Source organism: Mesoplodon bidens (genome assembly GCF_964165515.1).
Source record: "Mesoplodon bidens genome assembly, contig: HAP1_SCAFFOLD_205, whole genome shotgun sequence".
Classification (NCBI taxonomy): domain Eukaryota; kingdom Metazoa; phylum Chordata; class Mammalia; order Artiodactyla; family Ziphiidae; genus Mesoplodon; species Mesoplodon bidens.
The window spans coordinates 825,089-849,699 of NW_027672037.1; the positions used below are offsets into that span (position 1 = coordinate 825,089).

Below are 24,611 nucleotides of genomic sequence, written 5' to 3' on the forward strand. Positions count from 1 at the left end.
GACAGCCACTTTTCATTTCTGGGGCTCTAAGCCAGAAAGCCTGCTGTCTGGAAACTTATTGCCTGGAAGGTTCGCAGGATGGAGGGCAGGCTTCTGCAAGGAACTATCTGACCATCACCTCCTGGTTGAGGAGAAGGGCACCCTTCTATGACCTTGGCCTCCTTAGAGCTCATGCAGGCAACAAACACACACATACAAATACACACACATGCCAACCCACAGCACATACTCACATGTACACACATACATGCAAGGATGCGTGTACAAATACACAGCCCCAAGTCAGAAAGACTGGAGTACTATTCTGGCTACTCAGAAGAGCAAACCCAAATCTTTATTCTCAGAGAGCTTCTTCCTCGGTGTATCCCTGGCACCTGGCAGAGCAATGAAAATCAGAATCGCTGCCTTTAAAAACACTCGGGCTGTTCACTCAACTGATTGTGGTCATCATTGCAGGAGGCAGGGAAGTCAGATCATGATGCTGGACACCCTTAAGCTCAGTACAGTGCTGTGTGTCAATTATGTCTCAATACAACTGGTAGAAAAAAGAGTTATCTGGATAGAAAGAACAAGATAAAATACACGAATTATCAAAAGTTAAAAAAATACAGACGAGCTAGACTATGAGTCTCAGAAAGCACTGTTCACAACAGCCAGGACATGGAAGCAGCCTAAATGTTGATGGAGGAGTGGATAAAGAAGATGTGGTACAAATATACAGTGGAATACTACTCAGCCGTAAAAAAGAATGAAGTAATGCCATTTGCAGCAACATGGATGGACCCAGAGACTATCATACTATGTGAAGTAAGTCAGACAAAGACAAGTATCATATGATATCACTTATATGTGCAATCTAAAAAACATGATACAAATGTGCTTATTTATAAAACAGAAACAGACTCACAGGCTTTGAAAAGAAAGTTATGGTTACCAAAGTGGAAATGTGGTGGGGAGGGATAAATTAGAGGAGTTTGGGATTAACATATACACACTATTATATATAAAATATGTAATCAACAAGGACCTACTATATAGCACAGGGAACTCTACTCAATATTCTGTAATAACTTATATGGGAAAAGAATCTGAAAAAGAATAGATATATGTGTATGTATAACTGAATCACTTTGCTGTACACCTGAAACTAACACAACACTGTAAATCAACTATACTCCAATATAAAATAAAAATTAACTTAAAAAAAAAAGAAAGTTTAAAAACATAGAGGCGGGGCTTCCCTGGTGGCGCAGTGGTTGAGAATCTGCCTGCTAATGCAGGGGACACGGGTTCGAGCCCTGGTCTGGGAGGATCCCACATGCCGTGGAGCAACTAAGCCCATGAGCCACAGCTACTGAGCCTGCGCATCTGGAGCCTGTGCTCTGCAACAAGAGAGGCCGCGATAGTGAGAGGCCCACACACTGCGATGAAGAGTGGCCCCCGCTTGCCACAACTAGAGAAAGCCCTTGCACAGAAATGAAGACCCAACACAGCCCAAAATAAATAAATAAATAAATTTAAAAAAAAAAAAAAAAAAAAAAAAAAACATAGAGGCAAGCTAGACTATGAGTCTCAGAGAGGTTAAGCTGACACATATATATGGAATCTAAAAAAAAAAATGTTCTGATGAACCTAGGGGCATGCCAGGAATAAAGACACAGATGTAGAGAATGGACTTGAGGACATGGGGAGGGGGAAGGGTAAGCTGGGACGAAGTGAGAGAGTGGCATGGACATATATACACTACCAAATGTAAAACAGATAGCTAGTGGGAAGCAGCCGCATGGAACAGGGAGATCAGCTCAATGCTTTGCGACCATCTAGAAGGGTGGGATAAGGAGGGTGGGAGGGAGACACAAGAGGGAGGGATGTGAGGATATACGTATGCATATAGCTGATTCACTTTGTTATACAGCAGAAACGAACACCACACTGTAAAGCAATTATACTCCAATAAAGATGTTAAAAAAAAAAAAAGCTGCCTGAAGTCACACAGTAAGTGGCAGAACAAGAGTCTAAACCTATGTCTGCCTAACGCTAAAGCTATTCTGCCACCTTCCTTTGCAATGAGCGAAGGCATTCTGTGCTGCCTGGATCCCACTGGGACCTCAGTTGGCTGTTTCTAAAGGGAGCTGAGGGGCAGCCTCAGAGGCTCTGCTCCGAGCAGGGACCTCTCACCTTCTGCTGCCTGATCGCCCTGGTGACCCTCTTCTCCTGGTGCAGCCGCTCTTCCATGTGCGCCAGGGCCTCCTTCAGCAGCGCCTTTTCTTCGGCCTCTTTGGAGATGTCGTCCTTCAGCTTTGCCACCTGTGACTGGTACATCTGAACCGACACTTTGCTCTGCCTGAGCACACGGGAGAGACAAAGTCTCTTTTCTCCTCAGCTTTCTCACTCACCACCAATGCTCCCGACCTGGGAGATCCTCAGAACACTTCCATATATGCCTGGCTTCGCGGTTTCCTTACAAGTGGGGGGAAGGCTGAAGATGTGGGGACTAGAGGGCAGAATAAATAGCCCATTGGCTGTGGACGTGCAGCATGAAGGGGGCAACGGTTATGCTACCAGCCCCTCCCAATTTCCCAGAGAGGGTGGGGGAACGGATACCACTGAAAATAGGATGGAATTATGAAAAGCACACACATGGTGAAACACCAGACACATTTATAAAAGGTGCACCTTATTCCTTAACAGTAGGGTACTTTAACTGCTGCTTTCTTGCCCAGAGACTTGGGTCCATCAGGCCCTGAGTCACCATCCCGCCTCCCCCCTCCACACCCAGGCCTCTGTCCTCTTGTCCTGGTCCCTACGGGTCTGCAGCTGCCCCGAGGTTTAGCCTGGAGAATGGAGGCCTGGGCCTTTTGCCAGGGACACGGGCCATACTTGAGCTGTTCAATGTCCTTCTCGTATCGTCTCAAAAGCTCTTCTTTTCTCTGCAGCTGGTTCGAGTAGGGTGATCTTATCAAACACCAGGTAGAGGTCTCTTTGTCGAAGCTGGTGGACTCTCTCCCTCTCTTTTGGGGAGAGGTGTTTCATGGACACGTGACCTGACATACCTTTGATGTTCATCATAGTCTCGAGGGTTTTGCTCATATCCAAGTACTACGAGAAAGCGTTTCACAGGTAAGAGGCCTGGCCCAAGACCGCTGGTGGCCACTTTGAGGAGGCAAACATCTAATTCTGTTTCATTCATTTTCTGCAGTTGCAGAGAAGAAACACATGCTTTGCAAATGAGTGCATTTGGGGCTTTTAGTATGACTTTCATTTTCCCCCGCATCCATTTACACTATGCCATTTTGAGAACTGGTGGGGGGCGGGGAATGACAACAGATATAAACATTCATTCTTACTACCCAGTCTTCCAAGGAATTGGGCTCTGCAATTTCCAGCCCATGCTGGGATAGGAGATGGGTCTCGTGGAGCTACTGTAACAACTAAACATGTATGTGAGGTTGATGTGTAAACTATCTGCAGGGCACGCAGGTTTGGACAGGAGGGGACTGATGCTGGGTATACCTACCAGCTTTTCATTAAGATCTAAAGCCTCAGCCACATCTGTTTTCCATAACTTCTCAGTGGCCATGATGGACCCTGGGCTGGAAAGGCCATTTTGAGGCTGAAATAAAAAAAAAGAAAAAAGTCTCTTGGCATTCCATTATGATTTTCTACATCCAGAAGAATAACCCGAACAATAATGGAAGAACTGGAAAGTTACTAAAGAATAATTTGAGAGAGTTAATTTTTTTAACATCTTTATTGGAGTATAATTGCTTTACAATGGTGTGTTAGTTTCTGCTGTATCAAAAAGTGAATCAGGGCTTCCCTGGTGGCGCAGTGGTTGAGAGTCCGCCTGCCGATGCAGGGGACACGGGTTCGTGCCCCGGTCCGGGAGGATCCCACATGCTGCGGAGCGGCTGGGCCCGTGAGCCATGGCTGCTGAGCCTGCGCGTCCAGAGCCTGTGCTCTGCAGCGGGAGAGGCCACAACAGTGAGAGGCCCGCATACTGCAAAAAAAAAAAAAAAAAAGTGAATCAGCTATACGTATCCATATATCCCCATATCCCCTGCCTCTTGCGTCTCCCTCCCACCCTCCCTATCTCACCCCTCTAGGTAGACACACAGCAACGACCTGCTCTCCCTGTGCGATGCAGCTGCTTCCCACTAGCTATCTATTTTACCTTTGGTAGCATGTGTGTGTATATATGTCCATGCCAAGAGAGTTGGTTTTAAATCCAGTCTGACTCTGTGAACTGCTTTCTTTATGACTGTGCTCCTACCCCTTCAGAGCACGACTGCCTTTGAAATGATGCATCACTTGTGCCGTTCTTTGGCCACCGTCTCGTCTGTCTTCCCTTTAGGCCAGTGGTTCTCAACCGGGGGTGACTCTGGCCACCCTACCCCCTCCAGGACATTTAGCAATGCCTGGACACATTTGTGGTTGTCATAATTGCTGCTGGCGTCTAGTGGGTGGAGGACAAGGATGCTGCTAAACACCCCACGATGCATAGGGCAGTCTCCCAAACAAAGAGTTACCTGGCTCAAAAAATCAGTACCGCTGATGTTGAGAAGACAAGCTCCAGAAAAATGGGCACCATGCGGCTTTTGCTCACTATCTCCCTCCTTGTGCCTAGCATGGCACCTGGCAACGAGTGGTGCATAGTGGGCATGTTTGTTGAATGAACGAATGAAGGTTAAGTGGAAAATAGCCTCCCTCCTTTTTATTAAAGGAATCTCTTTTCTGTGCAGCAGAAACCATACCCTCACAAAATTTGGCCCAACCTTCTCCTAGCTCTGGAACCTGGTGGGTGGGCATCACTTCAGACCCTTTCCAGAGACAATGCAGATAGTGTTTGCAGCTGCATCTCCCTAAGACCCCAACCAGCCAGCTGGCTGCTGGAAGCCCAACTGACTGCATGGAAAGGCCACCAGACTGAATAGGGGACCTGATCTGAACGACTACAAATAACCATAGTAAGCCTCCTTAAAAAATAAAGTGGCTTTTAATGCTTGCCATGAGCCTCTCTTAGCCCTAGCATTTGTTGGCACTACCTGAAAACCTCTGAGATTAAAAACAAAACAACTGGCGGCACCGCCCAAGTACCCAGGAGGAAGGCACGGGCCCTCCCTGCCTGAGGGATTAGAAGTCTAAAGTGGATGAACACTTAGTGACCATCTTGTTGGAGACCCTCTTCCTACGTGGTATCTGAGACTCAGTGGAAATGTAATTCTCTGTCCAAGGTCACACAAGGCAGCACCAGTGGAACCAGAAGTCTGGGCTCTGGACTTACCATATGTTTCTTCAGTCATTCATCACAGAATTATTGAACACCTACTAGACTAGATGCTGGAGATGTAATGCTATCCACTTATCTCAATACCACGTTTAAAAAACCTATCTTTTGGACCCGGAGGAAGATGGCGGAAGAGTAAGACGCGGAGATCACCTTCCTCCCCACGGATACACCAGAAATACAGCTACACGTGGAACAACTCCTACAGAACACCTACTGAATGCTGGCAGAAGACCCCAGACCTCCCAAAAGGCAAGAAACTCCCCACATACCTGGGTAGGGCAAAGCGGAGAGATTCCCGCACAGAGGATCGGTGCCGAGCGGCACTCACCAGCCCGAGAGGCTTGTCTGCTCGCCCGCCAGGGCAGGCGGCGCTGGAAGCTGAGGCTCGGGCTTCGGTCAGAGCGCAGAGAGAGGACTGGGGCTGGCGGCGAGAACTCAGCCTGAAGGGGGCTAATGTGCCACAGCTAGCCGGCAGGGAGTCCGGGAAAACTCTGGAGCTGCCGAAGAGGCAAGAGACTTTTTCTTCCCTCTTGGTTTCCTGGTGCGCGAGGAGAGGGGATTAAGAGCGCTGCTTAAAGGGGCTCCACAGACGGGCGCGAGTCACGACTGAAAGCGCGGAGCCCAGTGACGGGCGTGGGACGCTGGGGCTGCTGCTGCCGCCACCAAGAAGCCTGTGTGCGAGCGCAGGACACTGTCCACGCCGCCCTTCCGGGAGCCTGTGCAGCCCGCCACTGCCGGGGTCCCGGGATCCAGAGACGGCTTCCCTAGGAGAACGCACGGCGCGCCTCGGGCTGGTGCAACGTCACGCCGAACTCTGCCGCTGCAGGCTCGCCCCGCACTCTGTGCCCCTCTCTCCCGCCCGGCCTGAGTGAGCCAGAGTCCCCAAAGAGGCTGCTCCTTTAACCCTGTCCTGTCTAAGCGAAGAACAGACGCCCTCCGGCGACCTACACGCAGAGGCGGGGCCAAATCCAAAGCTGAGACCCAGGAGCTGTGAGAACAAAGAAGAGAAAGGGAAACCTCTCCCAGCAGCCTCAGAAGCAGCGGATTAAAGCTCCACAATCAACTTGATGTACCCTGCATCTGTGGAATACATGAATAGACAACACATCATCGCAAATTGAGGAGCCAGGAGTCAGTGCTGTGCCTCTGAGGTGGGAGAGCCAACTTCAGGACACTGGTCCACAAGAGACCTCCCAGCTCCACATAATATCAAACGGCGAAAATCTTCCAGAGATCTCCATCTCAACACCAGCACCCAGCTTCACTCAACGACCAGCAAGCTACAGTGCTGGACACCCTATGCCAAACAGCTAGCAAGACAGGAACACAACGCCACCCATTAGCAGAGAGGTGGCCTAAAATCATAAAAAGTCCGCAGACACCCCAAAACACACCACCAGACGTGGACCTGCCCACCAGAAAGACAAGATCCAGCCTCATCCACCAGAACACAGGCACTAGTCCCCTCCACCAGGAAGCCTACACAACCCACTAAACCAACCTTAGCCACTGGGGACAGACACCAAAAACAACGGGAACTACGAACCTGCAGCCTGCAAAAAGGAGACCCCAAACACAGTAACATAAGCAAAATGAGAAGACAGAAAAACACACAGCAGGAGAAGGAGCAAGATAAAAACCCACCAGACCTAACAAATGAAAAGGTAATAGGCAGTCTACCTGAAAAAGAATTCAGAATAATGATGGTAAAGATGATCCAAGATTCTATTTCCCAGATCCAAAATCTTGGAAATAGAATAGACAAAATGCAAGAAACAGTTAACAAGGACCTAGAAGAACTAAAGATGAATCAAGCATCGATTAAAAACACAATACATGAAATAAAAAATACTCTAGATGGGATCAATAGCAGAATAACTGAGGCAGAAGAACGGATAAGTGAGGTGGAAGATAAAATAGTGGAAATAACTGCTGCAGAGCAAAATAAAGAAAAAAGAATGAAAAGAACAGAGGACAGTCTCAGAGACCTCTGGGACAACATTAAACGCACCAACATTCGAATTATAGGGGTTCCAGAAGAAGAAGAGAAAAAGAAAGGGACTGAGAAAATATTTGAAGAGATTATAGTTGAAAACTTCCCTAATATGGGAAAGGAAATAGTTAATCAAGTCCAGGAGGCACAGACAGTCCCATACAGAATAAATCCAAGGAGAAATACGCCAAGACACATATTAATCAAACTGTCAAAAATTAAACACAAAGAAATCATATTAAAAGCAGCAAGGCAAAAACAACAAATAACACACAAGGGAATCCCCGTCAGGATAACAGCTGATCTCTCAGCAGAAACCCTACAAGCCAGAAGGGAGTGGCAGGACATAATTAAAGTGATGAAGGAGACAAACCTGCAACCAAGATTACTCTACCCAGCAAGGATCTCATTCAGATTTGATGGAGAAATTAAAACGTTTACAGACAAGCAAAAGCTGAGAGAGTTCACCACCACCAAACCAGCTTTACAACAAATGCTAAAGGAACTTCTCTAGGCAAGAAACACAACAGAAGGAAAAGACCTACAATAACGAACCCAAAACAATTAAGGAAATGGGAATAGGAACATACATATCGATAATTACCTTAAATGTAAATGGACTAAATGCTCCCACCAAAAGACACAGATTGGCTGAATGGATACAAAAACAAGACCCATATATATGCTGTCTACAAGAGACCCACTTCAGACCTAGAGACACATACAGACTGAAAGTAAGGGGATGGAAACAGATATTCCATGCAAATGGAAACCAAAAGAAAGCTGGAGTAGCAAGTCTCATATCAGACAAAATAGACTTTAAAATAAAGACTACTAGAAGAGACAAAGAAGGACACTACATAATGATCAAGGGATCGATCCAAGAAGAAGATATAACAATTGTAAATATTTAGGCACCCAACATAGGAGCACCTCAATACATAAGGCAAATACTAACAGCCATAAAAGGAGAAATCGACAGTAACACAATCATAGTAGGGGACTTTAACACCCCACTTTCACAAATGGACAGATCATCCAAAATGAAAATAAATAAGGAAACACAAGCTTTAAATGATACATTAAACAAGATGGACTTAATTGATATTTATAGGACATTCCATCCAAAAACAACAGAATACACATTTTTCTCAAGTGCTCATGGAACATTCTCCAGGATAGATCATATCTTCGGTCACAAATCAAGCCTTGGTAAATTTAAGAAAATTGAAATTGTATCAAGTATCTTTTCTGACCACAATGCTATGAGACTAGATATCAATTACAGGAAAAGAGCTGTAAAAAATACAAACACATGGAGGCTAAACAATACACTACTTAATAACGAAGTGATAACCGAAGAAATCAAAGAGGAAATTAAAAAATACCTAGAAACAAATGACAATGGAGACACGATGACCCAAAACCTATGGGATGCAGCAAAAGCAGTTCTAAGAGGGAAGTTTATAGCAATACAATCCCACCTTAAGAAACAGGAAACATCTCGAATAAACAACCTAACCTTGCACCTAAAGGGTGCAAAAAAAAAAAAGGCAAAAAAACAAAACAAAACAAAAACAAACAAACAAACAAACAAAAAAACCCCCCAAAAAAAAAAGAGAGCTTAAATCAGCCAGAGAACATTCCCCAGCTTAGAGAAGCAGGGACACCCAGGTCAGCTACATCCTCGCGCCCCCTGTTAAGATCCCCAATCAGAACCTGGGCCTCAGATGCTCTTGTCTGTATGTTAAGAAGAGTTAAAGAGAAGCTCTCTCCCTCCATCCTCGAGGAATGACACAAAATGCCTCCAATAACCCCACCCTCTATTTTGCCTCACTCCACCCTCTCGGGGCAGAATCAGTCTAAAATTTTCATATTTACTCAAGTTAATGACAGGAACCTGATACACCACAGGCTGCAACCTCCACATTTCAAGAATCAAATAAAACGTTCACCGCCCCACCCCCCACCCCGGAGATGTTCTGTGTCAACACTGTGCATTAGCATCACTGTTACTAACCTTATTTTTTGTCTTGTTAAAATATTAATATGAACCACTCCCAGTAAGCAGAGCAGGAACTTATTCAATGTTTTATTACCTTAAGAAAGTTTTCAGACACATCGAAAGCATATGCCACCAGAAAACACGTTACACTGTTTATACTGGGTAAGTCGTGCCCAGCAGAGAGCCGTCAGGTTCTGAGAGCTGGGAGTAGGCAGAACATGCATGTGGCCCAACACATGGTCTGCAGGGTAAGGGGGGATGGGATGGGGTCAGAACAGGCCTCCTTGTGACATCTCTCAGGTAACTCATCTGTTAAACCTAAAACGGGGGTCATTCTAGCCGCCCATAAGTGCGAGATGGGTTCTGTAAAACCTTTTATGCCCTTTGGAGGATACGCCAATCAAAGGTGACCACTCACTTGGGAGCGAACTAGAATGTTCCATTTCCTTACCACGTGAACCCAATGGGGCATGCTGGTAAACCTGGCCATCGGTGCCCTGTTACTTCAGGTCACTGCAGCAGCTCCCTTCCAAAACAAGAGGAGGAAGAGAAAAGGCACGCCCACGAATGCGTTTCTCCGTTTACATCCCAACCTGCCAGAAAGCCCACAATCCTCTGGGCTCCCAGGCCACCTGCCCCGAGCCCTGGTATCCAGGATACCGCATGAAGCTGCTGCTCTTTTAGCAGGCCCTCACTAGCCAGACTTGAGTGGACGGCTGCAAGCTAATGAGTTGTGTGCCCCAGCCAGGGAGAGGCCCTGTCACGTGGCTCTGGGATCAGGTCTGAACGCCACCAACTGCTGTGCACACATCAATTTACTCAACCCAGGGTTTATTTGCTGTGACAATCATGGCCTTCACCTGGAAACCTTCATCACTACTAGGGCAGATTCAAGGGTACCTAGAACTGAAAGGCCGTCCAAGCTGATGGGTAAGTCAACTCTCTTCTCCTGGAAGATGGCAGCAAAGGCAGCAGTAGCCCCACGGCCAGGTCAGACTTTTTGCCACGGGCTGTCCTAACTCAACCACGTTGATACCACTATTTACACAGTGCTTCTCATTTCCCCAGATGAGGACGTCTTCTGTCACCCACAGGAACCCAGGAGATACCAGGAAAGGAAGGTAGTACTATCCTCATTCAACACTTGGAAACTGAGGCCCAGAGATATTAAACCCCAAGTTCAACATGAAGTACTAGACCTATAACTCAGGTCTTTGGTACCTGGTCAGCTGGGAAGATTCAAAAGGCCCAAGAGGGCCCCAGTTAGAGGGATGCAATCCAGCTGTGACGAGCATCCCACAGGCCTTCTCTGTTGGGGGTCAAGTGGGCTAACTACACTCTCCTAGCTAGGAGGGTGATGGCCTCTAAATGGATGGCAACCGTCGCCACCAGCACTTTCTCTAACTGAAAGGTGAAGAGGCGGGGCGAGTCTGTCGATGCAACACATTCCTTGGTTTATTTTCTCCGCTAGAAATAAACGGGAGTGTCTGAAGGGCAGCCCAGCCATTCCAGAGCAAAGTCAAACTGCTTTTGTCGGACAGCTCTCTGTTCAGCGGCTATAAACCGAATGCCATTACCCGCAAAATGTAACCATAAAGGCCATAAGCCCGACGTTGTGAGTTAATTAAATGCCTCATTAACTTTTTTAAAAACATGACTTATTCAATTCATAGAAAATTTAACTATCACCGCTAAAGGCACAAGCATGTGGTTGCACACTGGCGTTTCAGCCTAAGAAATAGAAGCCTTTTTCCCAGGAGGGAAAGGTTTGAGGTCTTTGGCCACACAAGTGATCTATTTAACGCGGATCTGAAGCCAGAGTGTGTTTCTAAACTTCCAGAACCAGATTATCATGACATAAAGCTCAGACAGCCTTTATACTGCACATGGTATCTTTGGCTAAGCAGAAGAAAATAACCAAGAATGCTGAAGACAAAACTTCAGGAAAACCCTCCCAAACCACACCCTTATCTGCTTAAGCAAACTGTCCTTCAATTTGAAAAGGTTGAAGCTGCCACATCTCCCAACTGGGCCTTCATCCCAACATTTAAAATTCTGCCCAGAGAAATCCCAGAAAGTTGGATTCAAAGTTGAAAGCGTTCGTCTACTTGTCACAATGTTCAGCATCAACACTGGTGATCTGTGGAATCTACATATTGAAATTTACATTTGAAGAAAAAAACAAATCCGACCGTAAACATTCCCAAGGCTTCCTGTGCAATCAAAGGCCAGGTAGCCTAAAAAAGGATGGATCAAGTGCCCCTTGGTCCAGGCCTCAGAGCCACCAAACCAAAATGGAAACTGTCTTAGAGGACCAACGAGGGTCTTTTGACGTCTCTGGTCCCAAAGGGAGACTGCTGGAAATGATGCCAAGTTCACAGGTGGGGCTCGGAGCCCCGCCCTCCACGGCGGGTGCAGCAGCACCCCGCCCCCCCATCTCCAGCATCTGCTGGAAGCGGGAGTCTACTTTCTCAACCCTAACCCAAAAGTTGGGGTTGGGAGTCTCCCCCCCAACTCCAGCGTTTGCTGGAAGCAAGGAGACTATTTTCTCAACCACGGGGGTCTCTAGCTCAACACTATGTGCAACATCTGCTCTGTCCTCCTAGGCGCCCGCTCTCAGCTCTTGGGAAACCAACTGGGTGCTCCTTGGACTTCACCTGCAAGTAACTGCGCTAACTACCAGAAAGTGCTCTCTAGCTAATGGAGAGGTCTCCAAGAGACGTGTAGATATAAACAACAGCACATTCAACCCACAACAACAACAAAAAACACCCCCAAACTAAGCATAGCCCTAGTGCTTCCAACTTCCCACCCACAGTCATGCCTTAGGGCCAAGGCAGGCACACTTCCAAGGGCTCACGGCACTATGGACCGGGGTGGGGGGACACGACGGGAGACGGGGGACAGGGGCACAGAGCTGGCTGAGGGTGTGGGCGCCAGGGCTCCGGGCCAGCCTGGGTCCTGCCACCCCAGTGCTCAGCCACACCTCCACGCTCGCCTGCTGAACCGCGTTTTACTGTCACCATTCAACTCCCAGAGGGCTGATGCCAGCACAGAAAAATGCCTTTGCCCTGTGGGCTATTACATCACAATTGCTACTGACAAGTATGGTGGGGGAACTGCACAGGGCAGAGAGAGTCATCTGTCTTACAGAGGTTTTGAACTGTCAAAAGGGCAATTCCAGTGTGAGCCAGTCTTGCTGAGGAGCGTGGTGGGCTGTGGAGCACTGCTGGATTGCTACCTGTACGGGTATCAGCTAACCCCTCTGAGGCTCAGTTTCCTCATCCGAGAGTGGGCTAGTACGCGTTACTACCAAGTGAAGATGTTAACAGGGTGAAAGGAGTTACTACAGATCACACGGGCTTAGGCAGATATCAGCTATCTTTCTATGTTGCTCTAGCAATAGAGGCCATCACTGTCATCAGCCGTGCTGGGTTGGGATACAGCAGTGTGGACAGGGAGTTTTGTGCAAGGTTCAACCCCTGCTCCCCGCCCATCAGCCCTCGGCTCCCGTGCCCTCTCAGAAAGAGACTGCTCAGGTCTGCCCCACTCCCATCCCTACTCTGCACAGACACTACCCACCCGCTACCCCACAGGGGCATCACTCTGCCCCAAACAGCACAAGTTAGTAGAGCTAATAACTACTCTCCTACTCTCTTTCTTGCTATTCAGATTCCAAAAGGGCTCATTAAAATTCCCCTGGTCGCCAAGCCCTGGGTTAGGTCAGATTTTATATCAGAGATAAGTGAGCCGGACTGGCCGAAGCAGCCTACCTGCCTGAACGGGAACGGAACATCAGAGAGGCCTGCCTTTCTTTTCACACCACGACTGAACAAGCCACCAAAGAGCCTGCAGTGTGAGCGGGAGCCAACGCAAACACCCTGCTGGAACACCCAGCCCAGCCCGCCACGTGGAGGGGGCTGGGCTCTGAGACCCGCCCCCCATCCACAGCCAGTGTGTCCCCCACCCAAGGAGCAGAAGCCAGCGGATCCTGATCCAGGGCACCCACAAGGATGCTCACCTCGTAGCCAAGCCGGGAGGCCTGCTGTAGGAGGGTCTCGCCCGCGTTCTTATTGACAATAAGTCTCCGCGCTTCCGGTGGCATCGGGCGGGACTGGGTGGTCTCTGGAGGGGAGCTTGAGCATGTCAGCTGCGAGGCCTGGGAAGCTGGTAACAATTGCTGCAAACAGTCCAAGGGCTTCTGGTCCTGCTTGGCCGGCGAAAGATCATAGTCGGAACTGGGCTCAGGCCGCTTTCAAAATCTCCGGACGGTCACCTATCACGAAACCAGGCAGCGCACACATTTCAGGCTGTCCTTCCACCACCCGCCTGGTTCGCCTCCTCCCTGAGTTACAAACCTGAGTGGAGGAAAGCACTTTTCCTCCTCTCTGTCTGGGGGAGGCGGGGCGCGAGGAAGGGGTTGCATTTTTACTCGCTGGAAACTTCACCGCCACCCAGGAGACACGTCCCCTAGGAAGGGGCAGGGACGTTTTGGGGGGAGGGGTTCAGGAAAAGGAAAGCTTTGTCCCCAGAAGCAGAGAAGTAGGCAGGCGGGATGTGCCTGCATGGGCCCGGGGGGCGGGGGAGAACCAGGGCCAAGAGGTACCTTGCCATCCGCATTGTCCACCTAGGAGTCCCCTGGCAGCGGCAAGCCCCGCCTGGGCTCCTGAGGGATCAAAGGCTTGGTTTTGCACGGTTGCTTCGCGGATGGTTTCTCGCTGTTGTCGGTGTATTTCTGCGGCAGGGGCGAAGGCTGCCGATCCATTTCTTCGTCCATGCACAGCACATCTGTCAGGGGGAGAAGCAGTGGGCGTTACACAGTTGTAGCCGGTGAGGAGAGAAAAGCCCATTGTTAGCACTGATCGTTGGAGCAGCTTCAGTTTTTAAAGATATACCAATTATGTTTTCAAAGCACTAATATTTTAATTATCCCACATTCAACCGGCAAATAGGCTAACCCACGAAACGCCAAATGGCAAGTCGCTTCAAAGGGCCGCAAGAGAGGGCAGAAGCCAGCCCTTCGTGCGCTCCCGTCCCCACCCGTGGGGGGCCTGGGTGCTCGGGACAGGGCGACTGCGGACAGCCTGAGGCTGGAATGAGGGCACTGACAAGCGCCCGGGGTCACCCAAGACTTCCCTTCCTGCCCAGCCGGGCTGGGTGATGAGGAGCAGCCCAGGAAGTCAAGCTCCCACCTCACTGTCCATTCCATAAGGAAGTGTGCAGGCTGAAAGGACCTCAGGAAGAAAACTCCCCGCTCGCCACACGCTACTCTTGTCAACTTGGATGGCGCTCAGGTCCCCTCCAGGGCCGTTTCCCACAGAGGGCGGGTGATCCAACCTCCAGGAGCGCCCCCCGCCCCGTGCGTACCTTGTTCATTGTCACTGCATTTAAGGGACTCCTCCAACCAGCTGCTGTTGCTTTTGGCCTCTGCCCTTTTCCTGCCAGGTTTCTCTTCGGAGATGCTATTGCCCTGGGGGGTGACCGCAGGCTGAACCGCCTGGGTCACTTCCTTCCTGCCCTGCCGGCCAGGTTTGCTCTCTGCTCCCGACGTTCTCTAAGGTGCAGCAAGCGGCGCTGCTTTCTGGGATGGAGCCCTGTTAATTCAATGCACACCTCAGGTTGGTCAGCTCACTATAATGTGGCTCTTCTAAGTGGTTAGAGGAACTGTTTGTCATTTCCCTCTCAGGCCAGTCAGCTAATGGACAAATAACTACAAATTAAAGAAGAAGCCCCCCAGGGCGGGGGGGTGGGCTGAACAAACTGTCTTACACATCACTAACAGGGGTGGGGGAGGGGAGGGGTGTGGTCACTGTGTTGGCTGGAACTTGTCACCAAGTCTCGGGAGGGGGCCTATTTGCCTTTGGCCACCTTTGGGCTCCAGCCCCGGCAACTGGCTTTGGGGGGGTGGGGGGTGGGATGGGGGTGGGGGGTGGGGAGGTGTGAGTGGCTCCCCCCAGGGATCCAGGGTGGGACTGGAACTTTCCACTGCTCCGCTCCAGGACTTCCGTAGGGTGCCCTGCGGGCCCGAAGCCAAACCGAGCTCACCTTTGGAGACCCGTCTCCGCTTGGCTTTCAGCAGAGAGTCCTCCGGGAGCACAGTGGTCTCAGTGTGGTTCCTATTGCCAGACACCTTGCGCTTTCTGTTCAGCCGGAGGGTGGGGCTGCGTGACGCGTCCGGGGCCGCCTGGTCGGCGGGGGACTCTCTGGGGGGCTCCGTGTCCATGTCCTCAGGAAGATCACTGTCTTCTGGGGCTTCGAAGGGGTCAGGTTTGCTTCCATCATAACACTCCCCTAGGGGAGGGGAGACAACCCGGAAAGGAGGGAACAAAGGTCACCAGGAGCAGGCAGGACCCCCACGCCCAAGGCAATCTGCTACCAACAGACCACCCCCCTTTGGAGACCAGGGGCCTCACACGCCGCAAGCACAAAACCCTCAGAAAGACGTCCCAAAGGAAGGACAGCTGAACACAACCAGCAAAGAAAGCAGAAAATGAGGCGCGTAGCCCACTCACAATCCATCCTTCAAGGGTCAAGGTGAGGCATCTACACCATCCGTCTATAGGCATGTGAGATCACTCCCTAACTGCTTAACTCTCCAAGGTGGCTTACTTTTAAAGGGGGGGTGAGTGACCTCACAGTAAGATCCAACCAATCAGAGCGGAGCTACAAATGACTATGGAAACAGCTGCTAGTCAACAAAAAAGGCTGATGTCATCAAGAGACCAAATAGCCCCCAACTGCCATCTACACAGACATAGCACCAATGTTCACTTGGGTCAGCAGGGGTGAGGGTGAAGAAAAAGGGTAGGGAAAGAATGGTGGGAGGCTGGGAAGCTGGGGAGACCAAGGCAAGAGGAGCCTGGCAAAGGGAAAGGAAAGGCTTCCTGGTGCACACACAAGGGTCAAGGGCAATTTCAAAGAACTCAACCAGATTGCTACAAGTCCGTCTGTCCTCTTTCCACACCCGTGGGGGGAAAAGCATTTCACTGCCATCGAGGGGCTGCTCCTAGTTCCTGTCTAGGAAGAAGGCCCTCAGTGACACCAGTCACCCACCTGGCACGTCTCCACGCCTTCCTTCCCAGGCAACAAGCATCTAAGGACATTTCAAAGACAAGACTCCAACCCCCTTCATGGGGGGTGGGGGGTGGGGGGGTGGCGGGCAGGGCTGAACTGCTCACACCCCAGCTCCGCCTGTGTTGCTCCTGCCCCCCTGCTCAATCTAGCATCCACTTGGGGCTTTTCCTCCAATCACCCCAGCCTAACATCACTCCTCACTTTTGCTCTAGCCAAAGAAACAGTTCAACTGCTTTGCTAGTCACATTGTTTCTAACACACAAAAAATTCCATAATGATCACTGTGCTGTTAAAGAGTTCCCCGTAGATGACCCTGTGTCCATCACCGGCCGGGGGTGGGGGTGGGTGTATGAGTTTGGTATTTCATTAACACCTGAGCTAAGCTCCCACAGCCCGTTTTTCTAGATGAAATCATGGACACACCCCTCACATGCTGCTCGCATTCCTCCTCCTCTCCCTAGACCACTTCAAGTATCACTCCCACTTCTGCCCAGCCGGCTGGTCCCCTGATCAGCCTCTCTTGGGGGGCATTCCCAGCATTTAATGGCAGCCAGTTGTGGGGATGAACCTAACCCTGGCCTGGGCTAGCCTGACCTGTGTTCTCAATGGTGGAACACACTTAGCTTTTCTCCAAGGGTATCCCAAGGTGGGAGAGATCCCCATCTACTCTTGCCAGAATGGTGGAATCACCCCAACCGCGAGGGTCTCCTGTCATGGCAGCAGGAGAAACCCCAAACTCCTGGCCTGTGCTTACAGGTGATGCAGCCCAGGCTACCACAGGCCCGGTGAAGACGGCGTGCTGCAACTCTCACTCCGGCTGCTCTGTGACCCTCTTAAACACTTGCGCAGGAATGGCGCCACTTTACAACTCGGCCCCCTTCACTTGTAAAGTGCGAATGTTATTGCTAGCCTCCCTCCAGGGTGGGCTTCATAATCACGGGCCGGGCTCAGCACAGAGAAAGGCTGGAAAAATCCCTTTAACCAAAAGATGCCAAGACTTTCAGACCAGCCTGAATCTCAGGCCTGAAACGTAGGAAATTTTAAGAGGTGAGCCCTGCTGGTTACACCATTGGACTTCTCTGGTCCAATCAGCCTTCCCTAAAAGCTCCGTGGGAGGGGATCCATGGAGGAATGGAAGGGCTACCTTAAGAACCCCCATGTCCAATTTGAAAGTTTCTTTTTCCAAACTAGGTCCATCCACCCATCCCCCAACCCCGGAGCCTTTTAGGGCAAAGACCTCAATTCCCCTCAGCTAAGGCCCCCCAAGACCTTACGCTAGTGTGACCTTACCCAGGCCAGTAATAATCCTGAAGGACACCCACCCCGACTGCCCAAGATGCCCATGGCCACCAGCTATGGGGTAGAGGCTCCGTGTCACTTGGAGCTTCTCAAAGACTGTTCTAACCACGACCCACAGGAGGATGACCCTTGAGGGCAAAGGAGTTGGGGAGATAAATAGATACACGGGGATCCTAACCATCAGGCTTTGCCATCATTGCTACTTTTGGCCCTTCTAAAAGTGGGAAGCCATGTGCCCTTGGTCACCCAGTCTAAGCAAGATGTGAACGTGGTCCCTGCAGCATGGTCCTATGACTCACAGCACATATATCCCAAATTCATTATGGTTGTACCATAGCATCACCTCACAGAAGCATCACCACAGCAACATTTACAAGTCACTGTGGCAGCAAAGCACCCTCACCACTGTTGAGCCATGCCCAGTGAGGCCTAAACAAGGTGAGAGGGTTCTGAGTCGCTGTAAGGCTCCCCAGGATTAAAATCCCCTTCTCTGTAGCTTAACTATAATAGCACCTCCAGTCAGGGCTAACCTTGTTCAAAGTTAAACCCGCTACACAAGGAGTGCAGGGGATCTCTGTTCCAAAGTAGTTTACAAACATGCAGGTGCTCAGCTGGAAGAGAAGTTCCCTGAGCAAAGAAGTTTCATGAAGCCCCTCAACTGAGGCTTCCTCCAGCTCCTGGCCAGGCACTGCCACTGAGCAGGTCCTAGGCCTGTCCCAGCCAAGTGGCTGGCAAGGGAGATGGTTACTCCAAGTTTGAGAAGGAAGGGACCAATGCCTCCTTGCCCCGCCCCATCTTCAAATGCCACTGAGCGTTCCTAGTGATGAACTTCCAAGTCTGAGGAACCTCCAAACTCATTTGGTGAACTTCCAAAATAAAAATTTCACTCAGCCACCCATGTGATCATAAAGAATAAATGAGTATCTCAGCCACTGTGTTTTCAAGTTAATTTCTTTTTTAAACAAGCCCCTAGCAACAAGATGCACCCGCACCAGGACAACCAGGGCCGTGCAAACAGCACCCACCACCTTAGAAGCTCCTGGGCCCTCCATGAGTAGGGGCTGCCTCAGAAGGGGGAAGGCATCTTGAAGGCATCCTGGACCCTCTCTGTGACCCCTGCCCGCCCCAAATCCCCGCCCCAGCTCCCATGTGCTCACAGCTCGGCTCTCGGCCACACCGACACCCATGAGAAGGACCTGAGCCCATATCAGCTCAAGACATGATGGCCCAAGAACAAGAAGGCCCATTCATATCCAGCTGAATGGAATGAACACCTGCTGGGCCTTGGACGTGGAGGCTGCAGTAAGAACAGTGGCCCCTTCAGGTGACCTTTCTTGACCAGCTATTTACAAACCCCACGTCTCTACAAGACAGAGGGTGGGTGGGGAACCCACCTTCGTTGCCCCAACCTTTCAAACGGAGCCCCTCACCTTCCCCAACCCTTCTCCTGACCTCCCATGGTGGCCATTCATGGCTCACTGGGCCACGTCCCGGGTGCTCCAGGAAGAGACCCGTCGGTCGGTCTGAGATTGGAGGCAGGCGGTGGGGGGAGGGGGCTTTCGGAATCATCTGGGGCTCAGGCCCTGCTCCCCATCAGCCACACCGAGTTCTCGTCTCCACGCTCAGCAGGAAAGACTGGGAAGGATGCACACAAACGTCTCTGGGAAGAAGGGCGGGTGAGGCCACTGAGACGTGAAGGGCAGCGGCCACCCTGGGTTTGGCCACGTTGCTGGAGAAAAGGGCAAAAAGACTCGAGGCCGGTTACCTGCCCGCTCCCTTCCTCCAGCCTACCTCACCGTCCACCCACAACAGGCAGATCCCCTCCTCAGAAAAGTGCATCCCCGTGAACTTGGCCGTGCCCACTTTTATCACATCTCTCTGAGAAACTTCCCCAGGAGCTGAGTTATGAGGCCACTCAGGAGGGTAAGGGTTGCGTGTCAGCTGTGAGCACAGGCAAGGAGGCAGGCCTTCTTGCTGCTTCACTCCAGGGTGGCCTGGACCCTCCGTTTTTCATTCCAATCCCGAGGGGGAGGAGCTCGGAATCGTCTACTCCAGGCACATCAAGAGCCCCATCCCTCGGGTAAGGCCGCCACTGACTAGCCCCAGAAATCCCCTTCTACGGGAGCCACGTGGGACACACCGGTCCCGCTGTGGCTTACCCAGAACCCTGGCCACAGGCCTTTCTCTGACCCCAAACATAAGCTGGGGGAGGGCAGTGCTCCAAGCAGCACAGAGAAGCACACGCTGCTGCTGACCACAATTCTCCCGAACTGCATCAGGCACCCACGACCTAAGCGTGCGGGCGAACGCCGACCCTACGACCGGGTCCAAGGGCCTGGGCCTCCCAAACGTGCCCACCACCCCCGACTGTCCCGTCTCAGGAGGATTGCACGCCCACCCTGTCCTCGACGTTCACCGAGGTGCCCTCACTCACCATCACCGGTGAGGTTTCTGGGGTCCGGAGCAGGCTGCAGGCCACAAGCACGCACACTGAAGAAAGCGGGAGAAAGACCTCCACTTGCTGCCAACGCATCTCATTCGCCCAGGAAGTCTCGAGGGCCAAGCCCGAAGTCAACCCCAGTGGGGGAGCAGCTGATGGGACCGCAGAGTGTGACTCGAGGCCAACACGAGCTTTCTCTCCAGTTCGGCCTCCAGAACAGAACACACCCGTCTGGTGGGAAGAACGGCCTCGTTGATCCCACGGCCTGGGAGCGTGGTGTCAGCTCCTCCTGACTGCAAACGAGCCTCCACAGAACACAATGATGCTCAACTCTCTGGGGCCTTCATCAGCCCTCATCGCACTTGAACGAAACCTCTGCCTCTGGAGGGAGAATCCGAGTACTCTCCACTCCCTCCCACAGGAGACTGTCACTCTGGAGGGTCTGGCTCTGGCTGCAAGTGTCATTCAACTGCTACCAAAAACCCGTGTCCGTACCTGCTACACAACAGAACACATACCTGCTACGCCGGAGGTCCTGCACTGCCATTCCTCTGCTCTACTGTATCAGACTATTACTAACTACAGGACTAGCATTGCTCCGGAAAAAGGAGACGCGTGCCAGGAAACAGCATTTCATAGGTGCTTCACTCCTGGATGCCGCAACGCTCCAAAGGACAACCAGCCTTGCAATCCACAGCTGGGAAGGGTGGCCAGAGCAGCCCGTTCTCCGAACAGCCAGCACCCAGACGCTGGGCCGTCGGAAGCGTACTGCTTCCTCTCACCTCCCTCGGCACTGGGAGCGGAACCGCCCCATTCCCACCGACGTGGTACCACACGCGAGCCGCCTGGGTTCACTTACATCTCTCACTGTCATTCTGGTCGGCAATGGCCTCCTCCGGGGCGACCGACTTTGGCTTTTTGTGCTGACTTCCTTTCAGCCTTTCCCAGTCAGCGGGGCTGAATTTGCGCACCTCGGAGTCTTTGGTCGTGGGGTGGCCACCTTCTCGCTCTTTCATCTCCAACTTTGAGAAGCGCATCACTGCACGCTACAAAGAGAACGGAGATGGAAAAAAGACACACCTTACCACCAAAGCTATTTCACTGCCCTTACCTTAAAGGAAAGTATCTTCAAAGAAAAGTTTGCCCAAAACCAACCACAATTTATGATACAACTGAGATATTTTAAAATTAAACGATAAAAACGTAAGAGTGTCTATGTGTAACCAGTCACACACTCTTTCTTCGTAAAACCATATGTATGTAGAGATATATGTGGTGTGTATGTAAAGCCATACATACACTGTGGCATACAGACAGACATTCTCTTTCGAAGGTAAATAAAACAAAACAAAAACACAACGCAAAGAAAGCGAAACAAAAACACAACAGAAAAGAAAACAAATGCACAGTGAATAAAGATGACCATGGCCCACAAACTTCCCTTTGTATATTTGGAAATGAAATTTAACTCAAAAGGTTTATGGAAGATTCTAGTAATAAAAATTTGAAGAACTGACCTCACAGTAAGCAGCGGGTAGACATAAAATACTGTCCTCTTGTAATCCTTCCATCTATGTAATTAAAATGGGCACTCAATGGATCATTTAGATAACTTCATCCATTTTTATAAGCATAAACCAATTTTTTTCTTAACATTGCAAAACAATTTGTCTTTGTGTTTTAATTAAAAGTAAAATATCTTAAGGAAATTCCTATACAACATCTATCATTCACTAGCAAGTTAAATACATACTCTATCCCTTTAAGCAAGGTTTGTGTTTTTGTTTTGTTTGTTTGTTTGTTTTTTGGGTGGAAAAAAAAATTGCACGAATCTCACAGACATGCGGCCGCTACACACCTCCACCAAGTATCACGTAAGGCATTCTAAGCAGCGCTTTTAGGTATATTTGTTAACGTACAGTAACGGCAGAGAAATCAAAGCGATTGATAGGTAAATGTCATGCAGTCTTCTAGACATCCTTCGCAATAATTAAAACTTCCGTTATCAGCATTCGAGTGGAGTTCGCTTAAAATCTACAGAATAACTTCAAGTATCCACTTACGTCCCCTTACTGGACACATTTCAAACATTTCAATTACCCTAAGCTTCATTAACCAAATCAGCCCGGTGTCCTGCCCTATCATACCCCCGGCCCCCTCCTCTTCACACATTAAAAAAACCTGACAACTGGTCAGGCTCCTGAAATTCAGGTTGGGGGGGCTCACCTGCAATGCCCGCTGCTCCCGGCCGAGCTGACTGGAGTCTCCGTACAGTCCGGTAGCGACACACTTGAACCGGTCACCCACGTAACCAGCGGAGTTGGCGATTCTCTTTGCCAGCTTAGATGGCTTCGGGTTCAGAACTTTGCCATCGGTTGATCCTGCCTCGTCAGCTCCGTCTTTCGTGTAGGTGAGGGTGACGTCCACACTCGGTGGGGACTGCCCACGCAAAACGGTTTGGGATCCTCTTGGGTTTTCCCGAAAGTGACCGCAGAGCCGTCGCTCCCCAGGGTCGGCTCCAGGAATGGAGTCGAGACCGGCGTCGCCAGGTTCTCCTTGTTGGTTACCACTGGAACATTCTCCTTGCTGAAGCCGGAAACTGGCTGGCCCGGAGCCTGTTTGAAAGTATAGGCTTCGTGGAAGTCACTGATGCGCCCCAACTCCTCTCTCAGGGCAATGAAATCCCGGTGTGGCTGTAGGGCCACATTTTACTTTTTTATTTTTAATATATGTTCACATGTTTCCATAAAGGATCCAAGGTGGCCCATAACGTAAGGACACACAATATTAGCTTTAAAAAAACATGAAAAAAAAAAAAAGGGAAATCATGATCCTGGAAATGGGTTGCATCCTTTTAAGGGGTGAGAATAACAGAATGAGTGAGCCAAAGATTTGGGAAAGGATCTCACATTTCCAAATGTCCAAATCTTAAAATTGCACCAAGTGGGAATGTAGCTGTGGCAATATTAACCTGAGAGAGCTCTATGATCGTTTTCTTTACTCATCACTTGGTTGCAAGGTTATAAATGACAGGGTAAGTGAAGGAGGGCAAGTAGACAGATAAGAGTCATTTCCTGATTCTCAAAAGAAGGGGCATCACCTAGGGAAGGGCACTCCAAAACCCTACAGGAATCGTCTGGATATACTAAAGTTTCTAGGTGGCAAAAGTATCTCATTTGACCCTAGGAGCCAAATGGAACTTAGAAAAGTAGTGAAAAGCTACTCAACTGAATGCAAGTCATATGACTAGGAGCATGTCAGTGAAAAGTTCAAGGGAAGATGCTGTGGAAGAGCAGTTCACCTTGTGGTTGAGCGTCCTCAGAGCGTGCAATGGGAGGTGCAGTACCTGCTCTGTCTCACAGGGACCCTCCAACCTCTAAACGCATCTCTCCTGGGAAACTGAATTCAAAGAGTCAATTTAAAAAAAAGAGAGGGCTTCCCTGGTGGCGCAGTGGTTGAGAGTCCGCCTGCCGATGCAAGGGACACGGGTTCGTGCCCCGGTCCGGGAAGATCCCACATGCCGCGGAGCGGCTGGGCCTGTGAACCATGGCCACCGAGCCTGCGCGTCCGGAGCCTGTGCTCCGCAATGGGAGAGGCCACAACAGTGAGCGGCCCGCGTACCACAAAAAATTAATTAATTAATTAATTAATTTTAAAAAGATAAAAGTCTCTAGTAGAGAAATTTTATCAGAGCCTAGTATTAAGAGCTGTAGAGCCACAAGTTTCCCACGATACAGCCTTAGCAGAGGCTGTTAAGGCAGTGACAGAAAATTTGTACTGAGGGAAATAGCAGAAGAGTTTGCCTACAATTCACGAAAAGGATCCCTGCACTTGGCCTGAAGGAAATCAGCAAAATTTGTAACAGCTTGTGTATTTGTATGCGGGATTGAGAATGAATTTCATTTTTTAATTTCTCTGAATTATCACATAAGATTCAGAAGATGCTCTCTCTGCCTAGAAGCCACCCCACTGGGATAACTATGCCTACGGAGTGCCTTTGCCTATGACTCCTACTTGCTAACAGACTGGCAGCCTGGCCCCAGGGCCTGGTCGCTGCTCCCAGTGCAATGGTGGATATGGTGTCAACGGTTGCAAAATCAAAGCCCCTTACATCCTCTCCATGCCTCTGTCCCACCCCCAACCCCACTCACCATTGATGTTCAGGAAGGGGAAGGTGTCCTGGATGGGAACGTGGTGCTGTGACTTGTCCAGCTCATCTTCCTCATCTTCTTCATCCACACCATTATCTTTCTCATCCCAAGGAGCAGATCCAGTGGATCCTACCCGAGAAACACACACACACACACACACACAAAGGTCAAAAGTGAGGCGCTCACGTTGCACTGTCATCCCTGCAGCTGACCCACTGTTCAAGCTAGGCACTGCCAGCACAGAGGTTCCTTGGGTTCAGTGTGCACCCTCAATGCCAAAGAGTGGGAACCAAGGGTGTTCACCCCACTCCCAGCTCCTCCTACGGAGCCCCAGTGCAAGCTCTCATCCCCTCCCCTAT

At 50.2% G+C, this 24,611-nt stretch overlaps 1 protein-coding gene across 1 annotated transcript; it reads right to left on the minus strand.

The window, feature by feature from the left end:
- Window positions 1–9,304: 9,304 nt before the first annotated feature.
- On the minus strand, window positions 9,305–23,487 carry LOC308610695 (BCL-6 corepressor-like; the record flags this gene model as incomplete). Its single annotated transcript, XM_081259737.1, has 6 exons — window positions 9,305–9,315; window positions 15,334–15,579; window positions 20,961–21,147; window positions 21,619–21,672; window positions 22,328–22,540; window positions 23,476–23,487. The coding sequence occupies 6 exons, from the start codon at window positions 23,485–23,487 to the stop codon at window positions 9,305–9,307; spliced, it is 723 nt and encodes a 240-aa protein (XP_081115863.1).
- Between the last annotated feature and the right edge of the window lie 1,124 nt (window positions 23,488–24,611).